The 23,182-nt window shown below is 38.6% G+C and overlaps 1 protein-coding gene across 9 annotated transcripts in view; it reads left to right on the top strand.

The window, feature by feature from the left end:
• The window catches only part of TENM3 (teneurin transmembrane protein 3), an 869,819-nt gene that overhangs the window by 831,816 nt on the left and 14,821 nt on the right, over positions 1 to 23,182 (top strand). For all 9 annotated transcript variants that reach the window (XM_027879901.1, XM_027879899.1, XM_027879900.1 and 6 more), the window contains 5 exons: positions 761 to 993; positions 1,563 to 1,717; positions 2,546 to 3,420; positions 19,404 to 19,579; positions 20,271 to 20,506. In XM_027879901.1, coding sequence (XP_027735702.1) covers positions 761 to 993; positions 1,563 to 1,717; positions 2,546 to 3,420; positions 19,404 to 19,579; positions 20,271 to 20,506 — 1,675 coding nt within the window. The remainder of the gene's footprint in view (positions 1 to 760; positions 994 to 1,562; positions 1,718 to 2,545; positions 3,421 to 19,403; positions 19,580 to 20,270; positions 20,507 to 23,182) is intronic.

The raw sequence follows: 23,182 nt of genomic DNA, 5'->3' as shown, positions 1-23,182 counted from the left end.
TGGCACCAGTGGAGAGGCAAAGTGTAAGTTTCTGGGAAAATGGTTAGCAATATATATTTTCACTGTAATAAAGACTGTGTCGGCATAGTTAGCAGTTTTGGGCCAATGTGTAGGTTATTTGAAATATGACTGAGTTAAGAAGAATGGAAAAGCTCCGCTCGGTGCTCTGGTGGAAGAGATGTGTTAAATCATGCGTATCACGTACTTGAAAGCAGTGGATTAAACAAATACTTATGAATGATGTCTTATCTCTTGCCTGTGAATTCATCATTCAAACTGCCTTATCTGTTTATGACTTACCTAAACCATGCACCTCAGCAGCCTTATGTAAATTATAATAAAACAGGTAGGATAATAGCAACAAAGTGTCAGTGAGGGCTGGGGTCCTGCTGCAAAATTTGGAACTGGTTCAAGGTTCTGGAAGGTTTTAAACCGCAGTATTTTGATTTGGCCTATTACAGAGGCACACACCGTCGGTAATATACAGAGCATTGAACAGGCCTGTGAGTGTCACAGACAAAATGGATCTTCTGTCCCCAAGCCATTAGTCTGAGTTGGGCTGCCTGTGACACAGACGAGAAATATGAACCAAAATAGGTTTGGGGGCTATGACCTGTGCTACCTATGCATAGAGCATCACCACTGACTTTAACTTTTTCTGTATTGCTGCGCATTGAATATGAACTGAACCCTTTTCTTCTAGATCCAATGTTAGGTGCAATTAATTACAGCACATGCAATGTGTAATTCCACTTTACAGCAACAACCCAGCTCACAGATACTACCTCGCAACTGACCCCGTGACAGGAGATTTGTACGTGTCCGACACAAACACACGCAGGATTTATCGGCCCAAGTCACTCACGGGAGCGAAAGACCTGACCAAAAATGCTGAGGTGATAGGAGGAACGGGGGAGCAGTGCCTGCCATTCGATGAGGCAAGGTGTGGTGATGGAGGCAAGGCGGTGGAGGCAACTCTCATGAGCCCTAAAGGTAAAAAGAGTTCTCCCTCTGTAACTTTCAAAATAATGCAAAAAGTTCAGGGCTGGGGGCATGAGCATGTTTAATTACTAAACCTAGTAGGTGGCTCAAAAACTGGGGGGTTGAGTATTTTTTTTTTCCAACTGGAAAGACTACTGAGGAAGAAAATTATGGGGACTGATTTTTTTGAAATCAGTTTGGGTTGATTTTTTGGGAAATATTTGGCTTGAGTGGTTATTGAGCATTTTTAAATGCTCATTTAGATTATGTGCTTGGCAGGCAGTGGTGAAGATGTAAAATCCACATTGCTTTTGGTCCCACTTATCCCATGTTTTCTATTAACTCAAGAGCTAGTCCCTTCTCAACACACAACAGCAAATGAACAGCAAATGCAATCAACAGTAGTAGATTTCATTCTGAATATTGGTTAATAAGCTCTTTTACTACCTACTGCCTGAGACCAGATTTTCTGCCTGCAATTTCCATTAGATACATACTACCTATATCCTTAGTTTTGGATAATATATTCACTTCTAGTACAACAAAAAAAACCTAATTTTTTTTTTTTTGCTTCACTGAAGGAATAGCAATAGACAAGAATGGGTTAATCTACTTTGTTGATGGGACCATGATCAGAAAAGTGGATCAGAATGGAATAATATCGACGTTGCTTGGCTCCAACGACCTGACCTCAGCACGACCTCTAACCTGTGATACCAGCATGCACATCAGCCAGGTACTTTTCAGTTGCTGCTAATTTGGAAAGCTGAGCTGGAGACAGAAATTGAAATGCTGCTTTCTTGCCCCTTAAAATAAAACTGGGTGGAGTGTGTAATGGATATTTCACAGCAGATTTGGGGGAGAAAGCAACCTGTTCCAAGGTCGTGAATTGCAGTGTATTTTCTTAGCTATAAATGCTGCTGTATTCAATTTTTCTGCCCATAAAGCTCAGTTCAGTTTAGAACAGCAAAACTATCAGCAGGAAACATTAAGCCTGGTAGTAAATACTGGGAGAATGGCTTATCTGTTAGAACTACCTTGGCATGGTGATGTTTTCTGAATTGCTAACATCCCTAGCCTAGTAGAGGGAATGAGAGGATTTACACAAAACCCCCATATTTTTCTGTTTTTCTCAAGAACTTGTGTAGGCAAGAAAGGACGTCAGTAGTGGCATGTTCAAAAAATGGAGTACAGTGTTTCATAATCTGGAAAGTAGTAAGTCCTTGCTACTACAAAAATGAAAGATGAGTACTGTTGTTAAGTACGTGTTCAGATGTTGATATCTGTCTCTATAGTTACTTATGATACAGAAAAGTATAGCATTTATTGGAGGGGAAATTCAGCCTGTATTATAGTTCCAGTGCAGCTGGCTGTTTTCAATAAAATGGATGCCTCGCCTCCCTGAAAAGCTTCAGTTTGCTGCATGTATTCATGGGAGTTCTTTTGTCATGATTGCTTACAGCAGACAGAAAATATCCTTACAGATCTCTCTAAAACTGAAAGTGAATTAATTCATTTAATCTGCACTGGTTAACTGTTCAATAAAACACTCCTGTTTGTTTAGGTACGTCTGGAATGGCCTACAGATTTAGCCATCAACCCAATGGATAACTCCATTTACGTTTTGGATAACAACGTAGTTTTGCAGATCACCGAGAACCGTCAGGTTCGCATTGCGGCAGGGAGGCCGATGCACTGCCAGGTTCCTGGGGTGGAGTACGCGGTGGGAAAGCACGCTGTCCAGACCACGCTGGAGTCGGCCACTGCCATTGCCGTGTCCTACAGCGGGGTACTCTACATTACAGAGACTGATGAAAAAAAGATTAATAGGATAAGACAGGTCACAACTGATGGAGAGATCTCATTAGTTGCTGGAATACCCTCAGAGTGTGATTGCAAAAATGATGTCAACTGTGACTGTTACCAGAATGGAGATGGCTACGCTAAAGATGCCAAACTTAATGCTCCTTCCTCCTTGGCTGTGTCTCCAGATGGCACCCTGTATATTGCCGATCTGGGAAATATTAGGATACGGGCTGTGTCAAAGAACAAACCCTTAATGAATTCAATGAACTTCTATGAAGTTGCTTCTCCAACTGACCAAGAACTTTACATCTTTGACGTCAATGGTACTCACCAGTACACTGTGAGTTTAGTCACCGGAGACTATCTGTATAATTTTAGCTACAGCAACGATAATGACATTACTGCGGTGACAGATAGCAATGGGAATACTCTTCGCATCAGACGGGATCCCAACCGGATGCCAGTAAGAGTGGTCTCCCCTGATAACCAAGTCATCTGGCTGACAATAGGCACTAATGGATGTTTGAAAAGCATGACTGCACAAGGGCAGGAGCTGGTCTTATTTACCTACCATGGCAACAGCGGACTTCTGGCAACTAAAAGTGATGAGACGGGTTGGACCACTTTTTTTGAGTAAGTACATAAAATAAAGTCACATATCTTATAGTTTTACTGAGTTTTACAGAACCATTTAAAGTATTTCTCGAGGCTGATGAAGTAACTGTAAAAATGACCCCTGATAACAAAAAGCACAGAAAGATATCTTTAATTTCCCATGCTGTCTTCCTCTTTCTGGCTGCTTCTTAAATAGAATAATTTTGAATTCATTATTTTGAACTTCAGTTTTATATCTTGAAATAATAGTGAGCCAACATTTCACTCTTGTCAAGAAATTTGTAACGCAGACAACCATGGTTGTGTAGATTTGCATCAGTAACTATATTGTCATCCCACTTGCTCATTAGATTGGCATTGCTCTGCAGCAAATACTGACAAGAAATTTGTCTTCACTGTTCAATTTTTTTTTTATTTCTTTTTTTTTTTTGTCTGCATAATCTCCTACCCCCCCAAAAAAAAAGTCTGGGTGGGTAGTAGAAGGTTGTGTTTCACAGAGTGGCTAATAATAGGAAGGATCTCCTGGATGGCACAGCAGGGCTTCTCACAGGTGGATCCAGTTGGAGAAAACTGAAAAAAGAAATGTGGGCCGTGAGGAGAAGTGTCATTCCTGTAGGAATAAACTGAAAACACAGAAACCATCAGCACCGTGTCGGGTACAGGTGCAAACACAACAGTGGGAGGTATTACTGGAACAGTAGGACTTGTAATTTTACCAACCTCAGAAAAAAATCTTTTCAGTGAATTGCTTTAGCCTGTGTTACAGTCATTAAGTCATCAATGCCTGTTCATAACAGACAGATTAGAAAAACCTTTTACAGAATTCTCAAATCTATTGATTAATAAAGGTCATGACAATTTATAGATAAACTAGTAGAACCAGAGTTCACATACAGATTTTCTAGGCGACTTCATCTCCAGATGAGCTGAGCTGCGAACTGATATGCTAAGCAAAATGTAACAAAAATACAGCTTAAAACACAAACTAGTATTTCAAAAAAGATCAATGTAGAATTAACTCAGTTTTTTTTCAGTCATCTCTGCCAACTGTAAAAATACGTGTATTTTTAAATCACATCCAAGACATGGTGAGGTTGGGTAAAAAGGTGTCTATGAAGGAGTGGAAGACAGAGCATTAGTATGATAAGTAAAAGTGTTAGAGGGCCCTTAGATGAACTGTTCAGGATTACAAAGGGCATCATGAAAATCCGATAAGTCCCTCTTCTTTTTTTTTTTTCCCCCTCTTCTTTTCTCCTATCTTTATGATGAAATGCAGTAGCAACTGCTGCCAAGGTCAGAGTCTAAAAAAAAAAGCTTTCAATTCAACACACATGATAAAGAAAATAAAGTACCAGTGTCAGTCAGTGGCTGCAAAGCCAAACATCTGTGTTCTGAGATAACTTCATATTTCTGTCAGTGTACATTTGGCTGAGGCAGTGTGCAGGAGGACTCTGAGCACCTGTATCTACTCTCCAGCCTTTACATATCCCTATCAGAGACACAAGAGCAGCAGGTGCTGCTTCACTGCATATTGTGTCCTGAAGTAGAGACAGGGCTAGAAATGCTGATCCCTAACAAAGACAGCAGGTGGGATGGTGGTGCTGCCAGTTTTAAGGTATTCTTACAATAATCTGTAAATTGGCAGGGCTTTGGTAGCGGGCACATTCCCAAAGCATTAGCACACATCTGTAATATTTAATTGTGCCTTGGTGCATCCGCTGCGTATCTTTTTAGGTCCTGCCAAGAGGACACAAAAGCACAGCGAGGATACACAGAGAAATGAGAATGTGTTCAACTGGGAGGGCATGTGTTCTCCGTCTCATGAGTTAGCCCTGTTCTGTATGCTGAGAAGCCAAAGCACAGCTTTAGGTGGGCTGGGAGTAGCCCTCTATTTCCGCAGAGTAAATTTGGTGTTTAACTGTGACACACACAACCACTTGTTTCCAGTAGGCGAGTTGGGCAAGACAGTCAGTTTGGGGGATAGTGAAGTCCTGTACAGAAATTAAGGCATCTGCTGGGTACAGCAGGCACTTTAAATCGTGCTGGCATTCATACTGGCTAATTGAGGACCTAGAGTTTTAATCAGGGCGGTAATTTCTCACCATGTTGCCTGTAGTTTTTGTGTAGCCTACTGCGGTGTACCACAGAAGTAGCTGGTGGCTCCTGAATGTGTCTTAATGGCGTCTGCATGATCACAAAAAAGTGGATATTATATTCACTATTAAGGGATTGATAGGTCTGTATTTTTCCTCATAGGGAGAATTTAGGGTACTGTGTGTCATGAAGTACATAGCTATTTCCTGACTCTGTAAATAGCCATCTTTCACACCTGATCTGCTTTCATGCAGGCTTTCTGGTCTGAGTTAGGTTATGTCCAGCTGCCTTGCAGAGAACCCAAAGGGCAGGCTATTCCCCTCAGTAAGTATTAGTATTATTTCCAAGCTGCTGCTTATGCACTTCCTGAACAATTACCTCCGACCAACATCTCGTTAGAATTCCCAAGCTGAAATAATTGCAGAGAAAGCTAGGCAATTTCACTCTCCCTGAATTTGCAAGTGTATGAGGCTTTCACAGAGGCAAAGATATTTATCTCCTCCCTGTAGCCATGGTGAAGCAGTAATCTGTTTAATTGCAACAAGGAAGATTCAGATTAGACATTTGGAAAAACTTCACGGTGAAGATTTTGGAGCCCTGGAGCAGACAACAATGATAGTGACCCCTTGCCCTTCACAGACTGTCTTTTAGAACAGATTAGACATCTTTCAGGACCAACGCAGGAAGAACAGATCCTGCCTTGGGGTAGAAGTTAGATCACATGACCCCTCAAGGTCCCTTCCAGTAATGTTTTCTATGATGCTCTGTACAAGTTAATACCAAAAATAAAAAAAAAAAATGCACTGATTATGTAAAGCTACAGGGAATAAAGGGGGCGGGGGGTGATGGGGGGGAGGAAAGCACTGTTATTTTTCTTGCCAAAACAGCATTCTTTAAAAACATCCATCGGGCATCATAGCTGCTTGCTTCTTTTTAACATAAAATCCCCATACACCAAATTTGTGTCAGTATATTTCCCTTTTGAAGAAAGATAGTTGTAAACACAAGTATTTTGCAATTTTTTATTCTAAGATCAAGTATTATTGTGACTTTTTGGTGCTGATGATTTGTAACATTAAATCTGACAAGTCTGGGTTTCTAGAGTTTTTTGCTACTATTGCCAAAATAGATGGCAACCACGTGTGTCATAGAAGGGCTTGTGTGGGGCTGACATGATGTACAAGCGTGTATCCCTCAGCTTCTCCATATTCACATTTGTAGGTAGTATGGACTAAAACATTTTCAGCTGCAGTGTTTTCTGTTGAAAAAAATGCACTCTTTTTAAAACAGAGAGGTTTCCCTCAAATGTCAGGTGAGGCATAAGAAATTATAAGAAATCGTTCTGACTTCCTTGCAGCAATAGCACAATATTTCAGCTTCAGAGCTGGATGCATTTTCCTTTAACATCACAGTTTATTTACATATTTTATTTACTATATTATTCAAATTCTCAAAATATTTTAAGATGATAGAATTTATATTCCATGGTGAATTTAGACTTTCTTCCCACTCACAGTTAAGAATGTTCAACTGTCTGAATGTCCAGTGGACTAGAAATGCCATTTTTCAACTAGCTTTGAATGTGGCTGGGTTGTTTCACCTTTTGGTTTTCACACATCTGTTTCAATGGCAGAAGATACGTGGAGGGAAGATACGTGTGGGTTTAGCAGTAAAAAGTTCAGCTTTTGGCACAATTCAGGAATAGCTTTGTTGCCTATTTTCCTGTGCAAATCTGGTTGTATAACTTGATCATGGATCCAAAGAACTTAGATCATTTCAGCTAATTCTCAGTGATTTGAGAACAGATTTATGAAAACAATGTAATCTTTTTTTTCCTTTTCCAGAGCAACTTTTCAGTGAAAAGAGGAAATCTTTGAAAAAAGATTGCATCCCAAAAGTTGGCAATCACTGCTCTGGCACATACTAAAACGTTTGGCTTTGGGTTTTTTCATGGCTTTTTTCCACAGTTTAAGTCACACTAATATCAGAACCAAAAGAAGATTACTTCTTTATTTCATGTAGCCTGGACACTAATTAATCTATAATTTATTGGGTTTAGTCTTTTCTTTGCCTGAAAAAGGGAAAGACTGACATACAGGAAATATTTTTTTAAGACTCTTTGTATTTTTTACAGTGAAATTATTAGTACTAGCTTGAATTAGGATATCAGATAATCTGTTTTCTTTGTTTACAGACTTTGGGTTTTTTTAATCTCTTTATGGCAAAATGGATTTGCAAAGTTCTATTTTGTTAAGGATTTTAGTCTGCTGATCAAAACTAACACCTTATATTTCAAGAATGCATAGTTCTGTGAGGCACTGTTACTCAAATTCATAGTAAATGTTTCAGGTTTTTGAAGGTCTAAAAACTTGCTAAATAACAATGATATTAACAGAGCATTTATAAAAATTACTGAAAATGCATGCATACAAAAAAACCAATGGAGCCATATGAAGCTAAAAGTCATCCAGATTAGGGCTTTATAATGGAATTATAATATTATACAAGGTATAAAACTAATCAGCCTAATCAAATTCTGTTGTAAATTTGTGAGATATCTGAGCTGGAAACTATTAACTGTAACTGCATATTATGTATGCATAATATGAACATTTAAACAGATAAATCTTAAAAGTTAAGATAATTATATGCATATTAGCATTTTGGAAATGACACTTCCTCAGTAGCCTACATGACATTATTTCTGTGTAGCAGTTTCCATTCTAAGTTTACATACAGATGGCTAAACCAGGTGCACCTGGTGGACCTAAATTTTTGAAGTATCAGAAGCGAATGCCTAAAAAGCCTTGGGTTGGAAAAGAGCTCTGAGATCATCAAGTCCAACCCTTGATCCAACACCATCCTGGTTACTAGACCATGGCACTCAGTGCCACATCCAGTCTCATCTTAAAAACCTCCAGGGTCGGAGAATCCACCATTTCCCTGGGCAGCCCATTCCAATGTCTGATTACTCTCTGTAAAGAATTTCTTCCTAATATCCAACCTAAACCTCCCCTGGCAGAGCTTAAGCCCATGCCTTCTTGTCTTACTGATAGTTGCCTGGGAGAAGAGACCGACCCCCACCTGGCTGCAATCGCCTCTCAGGTAGTTATGGAGAGTGATGGAGTGATGAGGTCTCCCCTGAGTGTCCTCTTTTCCAGGCTAAACAACCCCAGCTCCCTCAGCCTCTCCTCATAGGACTTGTGTTCGAGTCCCTTCACCAGCCTCGTTGCTCTTCTCTGGACCTGCTCCAGCACCTGAAAAAATTCCAATAGCCACTGTTTCTTGTCTCTTTTCAACCTTCTCTCCTTTTGCCTTCCTCTTCTTTTAGAAGCAGTTTCAGCAGGCAGAGATCTAATCCAGACTAAGATGGCTCCTTTTCCCTGGAAATTCACTGCCTTTCTTCCATGTCTCTTTTTTTGCTTTCCAGACCTCCTATTATGTTTCCTTACTTTCTTACCTTGTATCTTGCTCCTTCCCACATCTTCCATTTTTTCCCTAAGGTGTGTTTGGCTTCCCTGCTTTTCCTTTCCCAACAGTGCATTTCTTTTCAATCCCCTCCTGTATCTTTTGACAGTCCATCCAATGTTTCCCCAGGCACTTCGTGCCCTGAGCTCGTTTGTCTTCTCCTTCCCCTCCTCCTTCCTCTACTCAATCTTTGTCTCCAAGGGAATGCAACAGAAAGCAAAGAGAATGACCTTAGCAAGCAGAGCCCTTACAAGTTTACTTTGCTCCCACAGTTAAATTAACGAGCTTTCCAGCTATTCTAGAAAGGTGGCGGAATCATGAAGAATATGAAATCTTTGCAATAATTTATAGACTAGAGTAAATCTCAGGCAAAAATCTTATTTTCACTGTGTGCTACAGAATATCACCCTTTGCATTTTACGCTTTTAATAACAGTGCTGTGGTTTACCAAAAACTCTGTGATACAGAATAAGATATTGCCTCTGGCTTGGACTTGCTTAGTTTCCCCAAGTACCAGGCACATCATCTGTAACTGTCAGCATTTGGCAACAGAGAACAGATGACATTTTGCAGTTTTTCCTCTTGCTTCATCTTAATTCGTTGCTTGTGGAGTCTGACTTGAAAATACCAAGACTGGGCTATGGAAGAGTCTATGGAACTTATGCTGAAAGATTTCATTTAGATAAAAGCAAGTATTTAATTTTGATCAGATGAAAATTATCCCCCAATAGCAGTGTTAATCCAGTTCCACTTTTACTGTATATTAAGAGGTTAAAAATTCAGTTTTCGTAATCAATATTTCTATACCATTTCTTATAACATTTGTGGGGTTTCATTTTCCTGTAATATTTTTGTTTCTATTTGTGTTCATTTTTTATTCCATTTATATTTCAGTAATATAAATATCTAAAAATATCTAGTCTTCTTTTTCCTTGCAGTTTTAGGGCTTTCATTCTAATCTGATTCTGATTTCTTACAACTACCAGAACTTTGTACAAAATTGTAATTGGATTTTTTACCACTGCTAAACAACATTATCCAAATTTCCTTGGTATCACTGTGCTTTTTAGGTATTTTTATCCTTTTACCATCAGCAGCCTTTGTACCTTCTGGTTTTACTGCTGCTGCTTCTTGCCTCATCAGTGTAAAACAGAGTGGCTATAAAGTAATTAACCATAGTCATTCAAGCAGTTTTGTTTAGCTGATTATCATGTTCTTGCATTGACTTTTGTGGCATCACGAGCCCCTTATTGCGAACTGTGACTTACAAGTGCAATGTCTTTAATCTTCCCATATAATATATAATCAGGCAACAAAAGACATATTCTCTTCATTCTTAACTGTCTCTGAACTGTCTTTGTGAGAATAGTTTTGGGATATCCAGTCCTTGCCCAAGTGTCCCTTTATCCACATTGTCTGGCACAGTGCAGCACACAATACATGTATTTCTCTTTTAAAGCATATTTGCTTCTCCTCCTCCCAGCAGGACAGAAACTGAAGATTTAGTAGGCATAACCCTCTCTCACCTCTTCATGCAGACTCATGGGAGCAATGCTGGCCAAAAGGCAATTAAAACTCTTCCCCTCTATTCAAACAAGCTAAGTATCGCCCCTACCCGAAGAGAACTTGTAGAGAAAAATATCAAGTTGGCATGTTTGATTTGATTTTTTGAACTTTCCCCTGGATACATCAGTACTACACAAGTATGTAACCATATTTCATGCAACAAGCAATTTCTGAGAGGAACTTAGTGATGGTTGTGCTTGCTGACCATACCTACCACGTTTCTTCTTAAGATAAATCATTAAATATATTTTTTAAATTCCTGTTTTCAACTTTCTTCAAAGAACAGAGGTTATAATCTCACAATTTTCTAAACTGGAACTGTAACTCAACTTTAGAGTAATTTTATAATTATAATACTGTAGTAATATATAATGTTATATAACAATATATATGTTACATAATTTGTCTTTCAAGGCTTGTGCGGACAGTAGAGCACACAAACTTGTTGTTTCGGACTCATTCTGTTTAATGAAAGAAACAGCCATGTTAAAAATAATCCATTAATATATAACATTAGATAGCAATGTGAAATTTTTTCAGTGAAGTGCAGTGTGTCCCATAATTGCCCTGATAGCAGTAGTGTCTCATCTAATAGACATTTAACTGTTTCTTCATTCTCAAATGTTACTGTTCCTTTTCCCTTAGAACTAGAGTAAGTAATAAAAGCAGACCTGGGAAACCATTGAATAGATAATAATATCAAAATAGCAATGCTGAAGACACATAGCAATATTAGTACATCTTATATGTATGAGAAAAGAATAATTGCTTTGATTTCTGTCAAGAAAATCAGCATGTGATGTCTCTGTGGTTTTGGAAAGCACTCAGAAGTAAGGGTAGTTCAGCCAAAAAAAACAGTTTTGTTCATATTAATGACATAAATGCTCTGCATTGTCAATCCAGTCAGCTCTGCTCAGGCTCCTGAAAGTATCCCTTTCACTTCTGGCTTTATTAAGGACTTAATAATGCCATTTGTTCAGTTATTAACATGTTAATATTCTTGTTCCATGTTGACTTCTTTGTCAAACAGAAGTCAGGGAGGCTACAGTCAAGCTAACTCATACTCCTTCACACTGTCTTTACGGGGAACCTGCTGCAGTGAGGGTGGAGGGGCAGCTCTGGGCTGCATGTGAAAAGGCTGTTCTCTATTTTCAGTCATTCTGTATTCAAACACATTTTGAAGCCTCACTTCTGAAGCCTGCATTGGTTGGATGTGACTTGTGCTCTAAAGGAATAAGGATGTTATTCTAAATTATATACATATTATATATAAAATATATATATTCTATATCTAAATTAACCACAGAACCTGAATCTAGCAATAATTGTTTACTGTCTTGGTATTCCATTGTCCTAAAAGAAAAAAAAAACAGCCATATAATTTCGTTTTCCTGTTAATTTGCTTTTCAAACATAATTGAATATGTTGATTATGTCCATTTTTTGTGACCCTGTAAAAACACCTTCACGGAGTTTTTACTTTTCAAAATTAAAAAAAAACAAAACAACAACAACAAAAAAAAAAAAAAAAAAAAAAAAAAAAAAAAAAAAAAAAAAAAAAAAAAAAAAAAAAAAAAAAAAAAAAAAAAAAAAAAAAAAACAAACAAACAAAAAAAAAAACAAACTCGTGTAAGCTACACTGCCTACATCCCACTGCTCCAAGTGCACCCCTTCTCCCATCACATACACTGGAGTTATTCTTCCATCTCTTCAGAAAACACCATCAGCATTAACGCTATTTATCTGTGCAAGTTCTTCTGCATGTAAGATGTGTGTCAGATCTGTGAGTTATGAAAGACTTCTTGGTTTTGAGAATCTTTGTGAGAATATACATAGCAGGTGCTTGCTGCAGCAATCAGCACAGTGTGGAGGACTGCAGTGCCGTACAGCAATGATTGAGAAGTTTGGCAGTCTTCTGGCACAAAGTAAAGCAGTCCCAGCATGCTAAAGTGATGTATTTCTTCTTTTGCTGCAAAGCACCTCTCTCCCCAGATACCTGTCTCCAAATACCTGGAAGTCATTTTGGATTAGGCTGTGAAGGTGGTCAGTCTTACTTCAGCACAAGCAGTGGACTCGAGCTTGTTTGCCTGATTGTGCAATGAAATGGAAAATGAGCATCAAAACCTTCTCCATACAGAAGTGAACAAGCTATCATGGAAAAAGGGTTGATTCATTTCTTTGAGTTCCCCTTCCAACAGACACATTTCCTGCAGTGATTCTCGTTCAGAGTGTGCCTGTTGTTTTGCAAATGAGTTATGGCTGTCAAAAAAGGCCTATTTAAGTGAATTGTTCACTTCTGGTGTGCTGAATGCCAGTTTACAAAAAGACTGAAAACTGTCCTTTTAACATTATGGCAAAATAGACACACCAAAAAACAAAAAGCCTCAAGAGCTGCAGTTATAACAGGATAAGGTGAAAAGACAAATTGTCAATCACTTTCCAGCTGAAGAAATCTCTTCATTAAACTTGGGCTGAAAAATTTGTCCTGACCACATTGCTAAGATAAAAGACCATTACCTGAGTTATTTAATCAGCTGTGCAAACAGTTGCATAAGACTTTCCCAGATGAAAACAGGATAAAGACCCTTTCCCCATGGAAAAGCCATCAGATAAAGGAACAGGGCAAATAAACCAGCCACTCAAATTTAAGCTTGAGTTGTCTGACACTTGGTTGGAAAGGACAGAGAAATTTAGCTGATCCTAATACTTTTAATGACCTTCTAGCTTCTGGGTTTTTGGGCACTTTCTGCCCAAATTCCATTAAAAAACAACTAGACCTATAAATTCTTGCCCAGAATTGGGCTGCTAGCCATAGTTTAATTTAGCTCTTTCCTAGAGTCACTTCTGGACCTATTTTCTGTTATTCCTGTTCATCTACTGTTTTCTCTGAGGTAGATACAACAGAAGGGAAAAGAGGAAGGGAAAAGGAGAGAAAGAGGGAAAAGGAATAAAGCAGGAAGGAAAGGGAAGGAAGCTTCCCCCCTCCCCCCCCCCCATATATTTAGAATTCTGTAAGGCTGCAAATAATATTGATTTTTTTTTTTTATAGAATCATAGAATAGCCTGAGTTTTAAGGATCATTGAAGTCCGACTCCTGGCCCTGACTAATGCACAGGATAACCCCAAGAATCACACCATGTGCCTGAGAGCATTGTACAAACACTCCTTGAACTCTGTCAAGCTTGGTGCTGTGATCATCTCACTGGGGAGTCTGTTCCAATGCATGACCACCCTCTGGATGAAGAACCTTTTCCTATCATCCAACTGAAACCTCCTCTGACAGAGTTTCACGCCATTCCCTCAGGTTCTGTCACTGGTCACCACACACCAGAGATCAGTGTCTGCCCCTCCTCTTCCCCTCACAAGGAAGTTGTACCTGCAGTGAGGTCTCCCCTCAGTCTTCTCTTCTCCAGGCTGAACACAAGTGACCTCAGCCACTCCTCACATGACTTCCCCTCAAGACCCTTCACTATCTTTGTTGCCCTCATTTGGACACTCTCTAATAGCTGAATATCTTATATTGTGGTGCCCAAAACTGCACACAATATTCAAGGTGAGGCCACACCAGTGCAGAGCAGAGTGGGACAATCCCCTCTCTGGACCAGCTGGTGATGCTTTGCCTGATGCCCCCCCAGACATGGTTGGCCCTCTTGGCTGCATTTCTTCTCATGCTTAACAATATTCCAGATAAGAACAAAGGAAAAATGCTATCCCTTCTTAGACAATAATAATATTTTTTTAAAAAATCCACTTGTTATAATTTACAAGCGACAAACATACATGAATTTGTCATTTGCTTTCTTCTTGTTAAGGAAAACAAAACAATATTAGGAAGACATACCGCCATCATATCTTTTATTGTTCATTTTTAAAAAAAAAAAAAACTTCCTCCAAAGGAAGTTATACTTTAATATTTCAGGTTTCCTGATCTATTTGTACTGTGAAATCACAAGTAAGATGTTAAACCTTCTGAGATGTCAAATACACTGTGTGGAAAGAAAGGAATATTTACATACAGTATTTCAATTACTTTTTTTCTTTTTTTAAAGGCAGGTTATAAATGAGTAGATATGGATCCACTGAAGTGTGTATTTCAATGAGACTACATAAAAATACATTAAAAAAATAAAAGAGGAAATAATTTGTCTATCCATGCATCTGTAGATTATTCTCACCTTTTTCATTCTTAGCAGGCTTATTCAGTCCCTCTTCAGATATATAAAAGCAAAAATGCATATCAAAATGACAAAAGCAATGTAGAAATGGAGTAAAAAAACCAGCAAATTTCATTATGTTCAAGTTGAAAGTTTTTTCCTTTCTTTCAGCAGCCCACGTAATGGTTAAAGGTGGCCAGAACTAGAGCTTCCAGTAAGTTGCCATGCCCAATTTTAAACCAGTGGAGGACAGGAGAGCTCCAAACATGTGATGAAATTATAATAAAAGTGATGGTATATAAACTGTGGGCTCTGTCTTTTGATTGGCAAGATAACCATTTTGATACTGGTTGAGCACGCAGTGAAAGTGCTGTTCAAGTGGCTTTTCTTTACTCTATAGTTTTCCAACTTTGAATTCATTATTTAGGAGGGACTAAACCTGCAATGTGCTATGAGGGTGAATGCAAATGAAAGAATGTATCTGGAAGCCAAAACTCCTCAATTTTAAAGACAAAGGTCCTCTATGTAAATGTAACTTGATGGCCTCAACAAGCCAAAGGAGACATTTTGGTGCCGGGTTAGGACAGATTTTTCAGTATGCTGTCAACATGGTATGCACCTAAAACAACAGCATGTTGCACTCCCAAGCATCAACTTTGAACCTTCTGTTCTTATCTGCCAAGAAGCAGCACTCTGGTAAATAAGTCTCCCCATTAATAGTTTGAAACAAGTAGGGTAATGTTCCGTAAATTTTTTAGCCACTCTTGGTAATTTGAGATGCACAGAGGAAATACCTCTGATGTGTTTAGAGTGAGAGTGTAACACTGCTTTTACTTCTACTGTCAAAATTATACGTCTATATTATGAAATGCATTTATGCCTCATTTTTCTATTACATTATCCCAACTGATAGTATAATCTGCAACCAGTTTTTAAAGAAATACATAATGTACATTTGGACTGTATGTCTTGTTGTCTGAAACGTGCAGGAACTGATGTGCCTTGCGTTTCAACCTGGCATGTTTACAATAGCAAAACAAAACACAAAAAAAACCCAAAACAAACAAAAAAACACCAACTACAGAATTTACTTTGTTAAGGGAGTGTGCTGCAGAGGTCTGTGAAAAAACTTAGCAACTGGCTTTAGGAGCAGCCTTTACTATACACTTTATTTCGACAGCTTCCTATTTTACATTGAAGTAACTTCTGATATAAAACATTAATAATTCTCTGCAAGTTGGGGTTGAGCTAAATGTGCTACAGACTAAGATACAATGCACTTGAGAAATGAGTCAGAAATAAAGAAAGTAGGACATTTCCATCTGTGGCAAGGCTTACCAGGAAGTTACTGCTGCAAAGTAAGTGTCCTACATAGCCTAGAACAGAAAATGGTCTGGGAAGGCATGTAATTAAAACTGAAGGAGAGGAGCAATGGAAGAGAGACTTCCAGCAGGTGAAGTGCAAAAGGTCAAGAATCTGGGAAGCTGATAATCATTATCTCTGAGAAATTCTCACTGCAGAAGTGGAAAACTATCTGGCAGTGGCAGATCACCCTAAAGAAGAAAAATAATTTGATCTAAGAGGAACTTCAGCTAGTGGTGGTGGCAGCTGCCCCCACTGCTGTCTTCTTAGTTATTGACCAAATATGAAGATTGTTTCATTAATGCAAAAGGAAATGAGTTGATGGGATTAATGCACATGAGGTCACACCCAGGAAGCAAGTTCCCAGTTTAGATTCTTCAAAAGTTTATGTGCGACTTGCTCTTGAGGAATTGAAAGAGGTTGGTTGAACAGCTTTGCTATGGAGCCTGGCACAGGAGAAGGATCAGTGGGCTCCATGGTAACACGTGTGCATGAGCTTATTTTGGATGAAAAGATCAAAGAGGCTGTGAAATGCCAAATATAGGCACTCGCCCTCTAGACTTCAGATCTCATTCCTTTTAGGGCAATTTCAATATTAGAACACTAGGCAGATAAAAAGAAATCTCTCAGTCTAAAACTGACAATCTTGGGTGAATAAATTCACCTTGGCAGCAGAATGCAAGGATATTTGAATGTAATAAGAAAAATGGCTGCAGAATGCCCAAAGGTATGAGTGATGTTGCTATGCTGTGGTTGATAAAGCTTTGATTGTGGGCAAAAAGATAGCAAGTATAAACTAAGTTTAGTATTCGATGTGCAAAATGAACAAAATGAAGGACACACATTGCAATCCATCCTAAAATGGAATATGTGGTGAATTGTAGAAAGGGCTATTTCCCCTTTTTCTTTTTGTTCCGGGGTATAAAAGCATGAGTAATCCTCTTCTTACCTTTCACATCTCAGTCACATTTTCTTCTTGCACTAGGATGCCTGAACCAAGCAATCATGGCTTTTTAAAGATTCTTGCAGCTTTAAAGTCATGTTTTTAAGAACATGAATGTGTAGCATGATTTTTGCTGCCCTTTGAACTCTCCCTCACTGTAATAATATTAGCTGCTTATCTCAGGCTCATGATGTGCTTTCAGGTATTTATGAAAGCCAAGACCGGTTCAGGAACTGTAGGCACAGAGTCAAAAAATAATAATGTGGAAATAAGAATGCACTGAAGCCACACAGTGCACTGAATACTACTGATGTGTAGCTTTTTTCAACCCAAGTGGTATACTGGGAAATATGGTAATTCATTTCTCACAGATATTGTGATTAAAAGGGTATAAAGTTCTTACAGGCAAATCTTACCTTCTGTGGCTTAAGTAAGCATTGTTCAAAATAAAGACCAATACTTGGCTACTGGAATCAAAGGATGCAAGTAATTCCCAACAAAGTAATTTGATACCATTTTCAAACATAAAGCGGAAAATAGAAAAGGACACTAATTGGACAATATATGTTCCCCAGGGAGCTGCAAAAGGAAGTTGTGCATGAAAATAAAATAAGTTCTTGGAACTGAGGAATGAGACTGAAGGTCATGAATAGGCTAGCAGGCACAATCATGCACAAGTAACATCGGTACATTTGCTTTGGTCTCCTGCATAAATGCAGTATGTCAGCTTGCCAAGTCCAGTGTGTGCAAAAGAGCCACAATTAGGGCTAGAAATACACTGAAAGAAAACCCATTATCTTGAAATGTACTTAACTTCAAAAAATAAGTTTCCCCACTTGACTTCCCTGGCTTGCAGTATGCTTTCTGATCTTTAAACATTCTTTTCTTTTCCCTGTTGCTAAGTGAAAGTCTTACATAAACAAAGGAAATCAACTGTGTTAAAAGGATGGAAATGACTGTATGCAAAAAGCTGTCAAATCTACAGAGTAGGCAAACTGGAAAAAACCATTTTTTAACCTAATCCTTTCAGTTACAGCAATGATGTGCAATACTTACACTGTTCAGAGAAAGTTAGTGTGGTGTGGGTTAAAACTGTTGGGGATTAATTCTTTCAATTTAAGAAAAAGAGTTTCTGTCGCCTCAGTGATACGCTTGAGGCTTTTGGGGGGCTTTTTTTGGTTTTGCTTTTCTTTCCCAGAAGGAATCATTTTGATGCTAATTGTCAGCATGAAATGTCTAGCGCGCTGTGAGGACCTGCAGGGTCACGTTCTAGTTACTTTAAGAGGCTAAGGCTTCCTTCAGCTTCCCGCTACATGGTCACAGGAGAGGGATGGAAAACTCCTAAGGGCAAACAGGTCATATGTGGGCATGGAATCATCCTCTGGATACTTGTTTCTCTCCATTGCAGGTACAGGCAGGCTATATTCCTAAAAAAGGAGCTTCAGCTGAACAGCTAGGCTGATGAATTAAAACTTTAGTACTGGAAGAGCTAATCTTGAAGACAAGTTTTATGACCAAGAAGCTGATGTAATGCCTTACCTCTCTCTACACTGTGACCACAATGCACGTTTGGATGTGAGCGTGGTCTCTGGTCATGTACCAATGGAGTATCCTTAACACAGCATAAGAAAAGACATAGTTTAGATACCATAGATCTATTTCAATTACAGAAATTTTATCTACCTATTAATATTAAATGGATGTACAGCTGTTGGTTTAAATAAATGTAAGTAGGGCCAGAAAAACAAACACTCACCTCCCACATGGTTTGTATCACAGTTTTAAAACTATGATCCACAGGCAGTTAACAAGCTATAGATGCTAGCTGTTCTGGTTTCCTGCTATGAGCAGTTTAAGTAGACTAAATATCACTCCAGATTCTGTGTCTTAGTAATATGAGGGATGTTAAGCACTCAGGAACAGGAGGACAGGTGGTCTGCATAATCATTGAATAGGAAAGACCCAAGAGACACTCTTATTAAGATACTCTTTTTACAAAAAATTTTGAGGACTTCTACAATAACAGCAAAATCTAGTCCAGTAACAGGGAGTGTGTACAGAATGCTACAGAATTTAGCACCAGTAAATATGCTTCCTTTGAAATGGTGAATTAGATGTGCAGCAGGATCTGGTCACACTTCAAAGAATAATATGCAGAGCTGAAGATCCATCTGTTTGCTCTTGCTATCACCATTGAGGCTGCTGTATGCTAAGCAGTCTTTTGACAACTTCAAAGCACGTTTGAAGTCTTTGCTGCGCCTATCCCATGCACAAAAAAAAAAAGCAAAAGTGCCTTAACAATATGAGTAGCTGGTATTTTTGTTCATTTTACTTGTAAGTGAAAACAATTTGTTCCTGCTGTGTATCATTTCTGGACTTTTTTTTTTTTTCTGGGTTGTTTTTTTTTTTTTTTAGCTACGATAGCGAGGGCCGTCTAACAAACGTTACATTCCCAACTGGAGTCGTCACTAATCTTCATGGGGAAATGGAAAGGGCCATTACAGTGGACATTGAGTCATCCAGCAGAGAGGAAGATGTCAGCATCACTTCCAATTTGTCATCAATAGATTCTTTCTATACCATGGTTCAAGGTACTGTAAACAAAAGATTTCTCAGCCTGAAAATGGTTTTCTTGTGGTACAAGAGGCTCCAAATAGAAGTGATATTTTAGGGGCATACTGTTTGGAGGAAGGTATGATACATACACATTTTTACACAACTCAGTTTATAGAAAGAACTGTTCAGGGAAAGAAGTAGTTGCAACAAAGGTAGAATTAAGTAAGTTTTCTAATAGCTCTTATTAACATCTATGGAAAGTAGTGAGAATACCCACTTTGTATTAAAAAAGGAATCTTAAGAAGAGATGGATTGAAAGGGAAACAGGCACAGAAATAGCATGAAGTGAGATTTTAGCTTTAAAATATAGCATGTGATGTCCGAGCAACCACATCCTTGCAAAAGTGAGTAGTCATATACGCTTAGGATTAGGCCAAAAATGCCTAATGGAACATCAGAAGAAGTTTTGTGCCAGTCTGAAAAAGATACTGTAAGGATGGGATTTTTTTAAGTGTTTAAGTAACTCTGATGATAGTCCAAAAGGCATTTGTGCTCCTATGTGATACAGATATTCTTAACAATCTCACCCTGGCTGTTTATTAATTACCGTTGGGTCAGTTATGTGAGGTCAAGATGTTACATGAACATACTGCATAAAGTGTGCAGAACAAAGGCAGAGTCTTAACCCAGACAGGCAACCTGTAATTCTCTTTTTGGCCTTTCCAGATCAGTTAAGAAATAGCTACCAGATTGGTTATGACGGCTCCCTGAGAATCCTGTACGCCAGCGGCCTGGATTCACACTACCAGACAGAGCCGCACGTGCTGGCTGGCACTGCCAACCCGACCATGGCAAAGAGAAACATGACCCTCCCAGGGGAGAATGGGCAGAACCTGGTGGAGTGGCGATTCCGGAAAGAGCAAACCCAGGGAAAAGTCAACGTGTTTGGCCGAAAGCTTAGGGTAAGCATGCAAGCATGCATGGTATCTACTGCATTCTCATTAAGGAATGAGGAAATGTAAATACATTCCTGTAGGTATTGCCATCCAGCAACCACAGAATATTTACCATAGACAAGCTGACTGTAGATCTGGAAGTACTTGTTTTTATTACTTCATTTATTGCCTGTTTTTACTTATCAATTGCTCTTTTCTGTAGAATTTAAACTGTTGGGTTTAGCCTGGAATGGGCAAAAAGAATAATTTTCTGCTCTCCTTCACTGTTTTTGTTTCTGATACTAAGTTAACTGAACTGATTTTGAATCCTGTTCTAAATTATTCTAATGTAAGTTAGCACAATCCCTGGATTTTATTTCTTCTTTTACTTTAATTGAAAATTGTACTAATAGTTATTTAAGGTAGAATGGGTTTAACTCTGTGTGCATGTGTACGGCATATTCCTCTAACATATGTCTTTACCATTTTGTTGGCATTTCTTTTTCCTGTATAGTGAGTGAAATACAAGTAGGAAGCAAACAATGATTTATGACAGCCATTTGGTAAAGACAACATAGATTAAGCATTTAAAATGGTGTTGCCAGGAGACCATTTCAAGACCACATCAGAGGTCTGACTTACTATTAGAACTGAACTCAGTTCTTTAATATAAGGCCTAGGCAGTGTATCAAATGAAGGTAAGTAATTTCAGACCTCTTGACTTCTTGCCATTCGAAATCTTAAAATATTTTATATCTTCCACTGGGAGAAGAAAGGAGGGAATGCTGTCATGCGGATTATATTCCTCTTACCACTTTCTCTAAAAGAAGAATGGATTTTTTTCTAAGAAGGAATAATGACTATGCTCAGTAACTACTGCTTAAGAACAGCATATTAGTAACCCACCTGTGGCAGCTGTCTTACATGGATAAGGAAGAGGAAAAGGAAGCCATGCTTCTGGAGCTCATCCTTGTGGTTCTGGCTCATAGGCATGTCGTTTCATAGCACAGTGGTATAATACACCTGCCAATTCATTTGTGAAAGCAGCCCAAGAGAAAACAAAATAACCACACCAATGGCATTTGGTTTTGGCAGTGAAACAAATCACCATGAGTGCAGTTCTCAAAACCGAATTTTGGCATTCAAGTGCAGAGGAGGTAAAAGAAATGTCACAGGCAACTTTAACTTGGAAGAGTTAAAACTGAAAAAAAATGGAACATCAGAGAAAAGGGAAAGATTTAACAAGATGGAGGGGAAAATGAAAGATTACAGATCAGAGTAATATAGTAGTAATTTAAGAGTAGCAATTAAAATTAGTAATTAAAGCTGTATATACAAATGGGAGAAGAAGGGCAGATGGACAACATAGGCTAATAAGAGACAAATGCCTCAAAAAACCAGGAAAGAAACTTGTCAGCAATGTAAAAAAGAAGGAAAATTTTGTGAAATTGATTTACATGGGAAGATATTACTGAAATGTCACTCGGGGGTGGGTGAGGGGATGTAGGAAAGTAGAAAAAGAAAACAACAGAAAGAAGAACGGGAATAACTTATGGAGCTCATCATTTCCATCTACAGACAGATATGTCAGTAACATTTTGTTGCAAAGAAGACAAATGTAGACAAAAACCAGTGACAAAATGTATTGCCAGTAAATGTACTCATGACACTTCAACTGTGTTATATATATTCAGTATCTAACATTACAAAGTACATTCTCAAGTACTCTCTTGGTTTACTATCTTGTATTAGTTCTACCCATTACTTGTAGACTTTCTAAAGAAATTAATTAGTAATTATGTCACCCTACCTTAACTCCACAGTCTTCTGTCAATCTTGCCTTTGTCCAGACTTGTTTTGTTATTGTTCAATAAGCTAATTTTGTCCCTGGACCTGTGTGTTTGGTCTGAAGGCTGATCTCAGGCAAAGGTCCTGGTCCTCTGCGTGAAAAGAGCCTTTTTAGGGCCTTTGTATTGAGGGTCTCAAAAAAGCCTCAAATAAAAGAACTCATATGAACTCTGTCTCAAGGGATGCACCCCGAGTAGACAGGTAACACAGACAAGGTAGCTCACAAGAAGAGTTTGCTCTGCCTCCTGCTGAGACCTGACATGCTCTTTCACATCACCTCTTGAATATCTCTGTAAGGAACAGCAATATATTCCTACTCCTAATGGAGGAATCACAGATTTCATGCATCTCACTAGAAAGAAAAACAGGAGTTAAGGCAAAGCAGGATAGATGGAGACCTAAATTACTGCAATGTAGCAGGACAGTAGGTAGGGACTGTCAAAAGACTCAATTTTGTGGCATTAAGCGTTTCTTCACTGAAATTTTCCCCAAGTACAATTTTCATCATAATGGAACCCAGAGGTTTCAAATATATTTGGAGTGAGGTTGTCTCACACACAGTAAAAATATTCAACTTTTGCTGTAAAAGCATTTTGTTAGCAGAGCTGTTGTTAAGAAGCACTTCAGTTGAAGGCAGTGTTTTAGCTGAGATATGTTATTACAGCCCCATACTGCCCAAAGAAAGAAGCTATATCACCAAAACTCATTGTTATTCTAATTGCCATCTGTATTATGAGATTATTCAAGCACAGCCAAATTTCACCAAAAGCTCACGTGTCTGAATGCAAGAGCTCTGTCAGCAAAGTGTGATAGCATAAAACTGGCTGGAGCAAGAGACACTTCCTTCGTTTCCCC

Source organism: Empidonax traillii, unplaced genomic scaffold, assembly GCF_003031625.1.
Source record: "Empidonax traillii isolate 1590-97213 ecotype Southwest subspecies unplaced genomic scaffold, ASM303162v1 scaffold60:size2069287, whole genome shotgun sequence".
Classification (NCBI taxonomy): Eukaryota; Metazoa; Chordata; class Aves; order Passeriformes; family Tyrannidae; genus Empidonax; species Empidonax traillii.
This window is presented reverse-complemented; position numbering and strand designations above follow the sequence as displayed.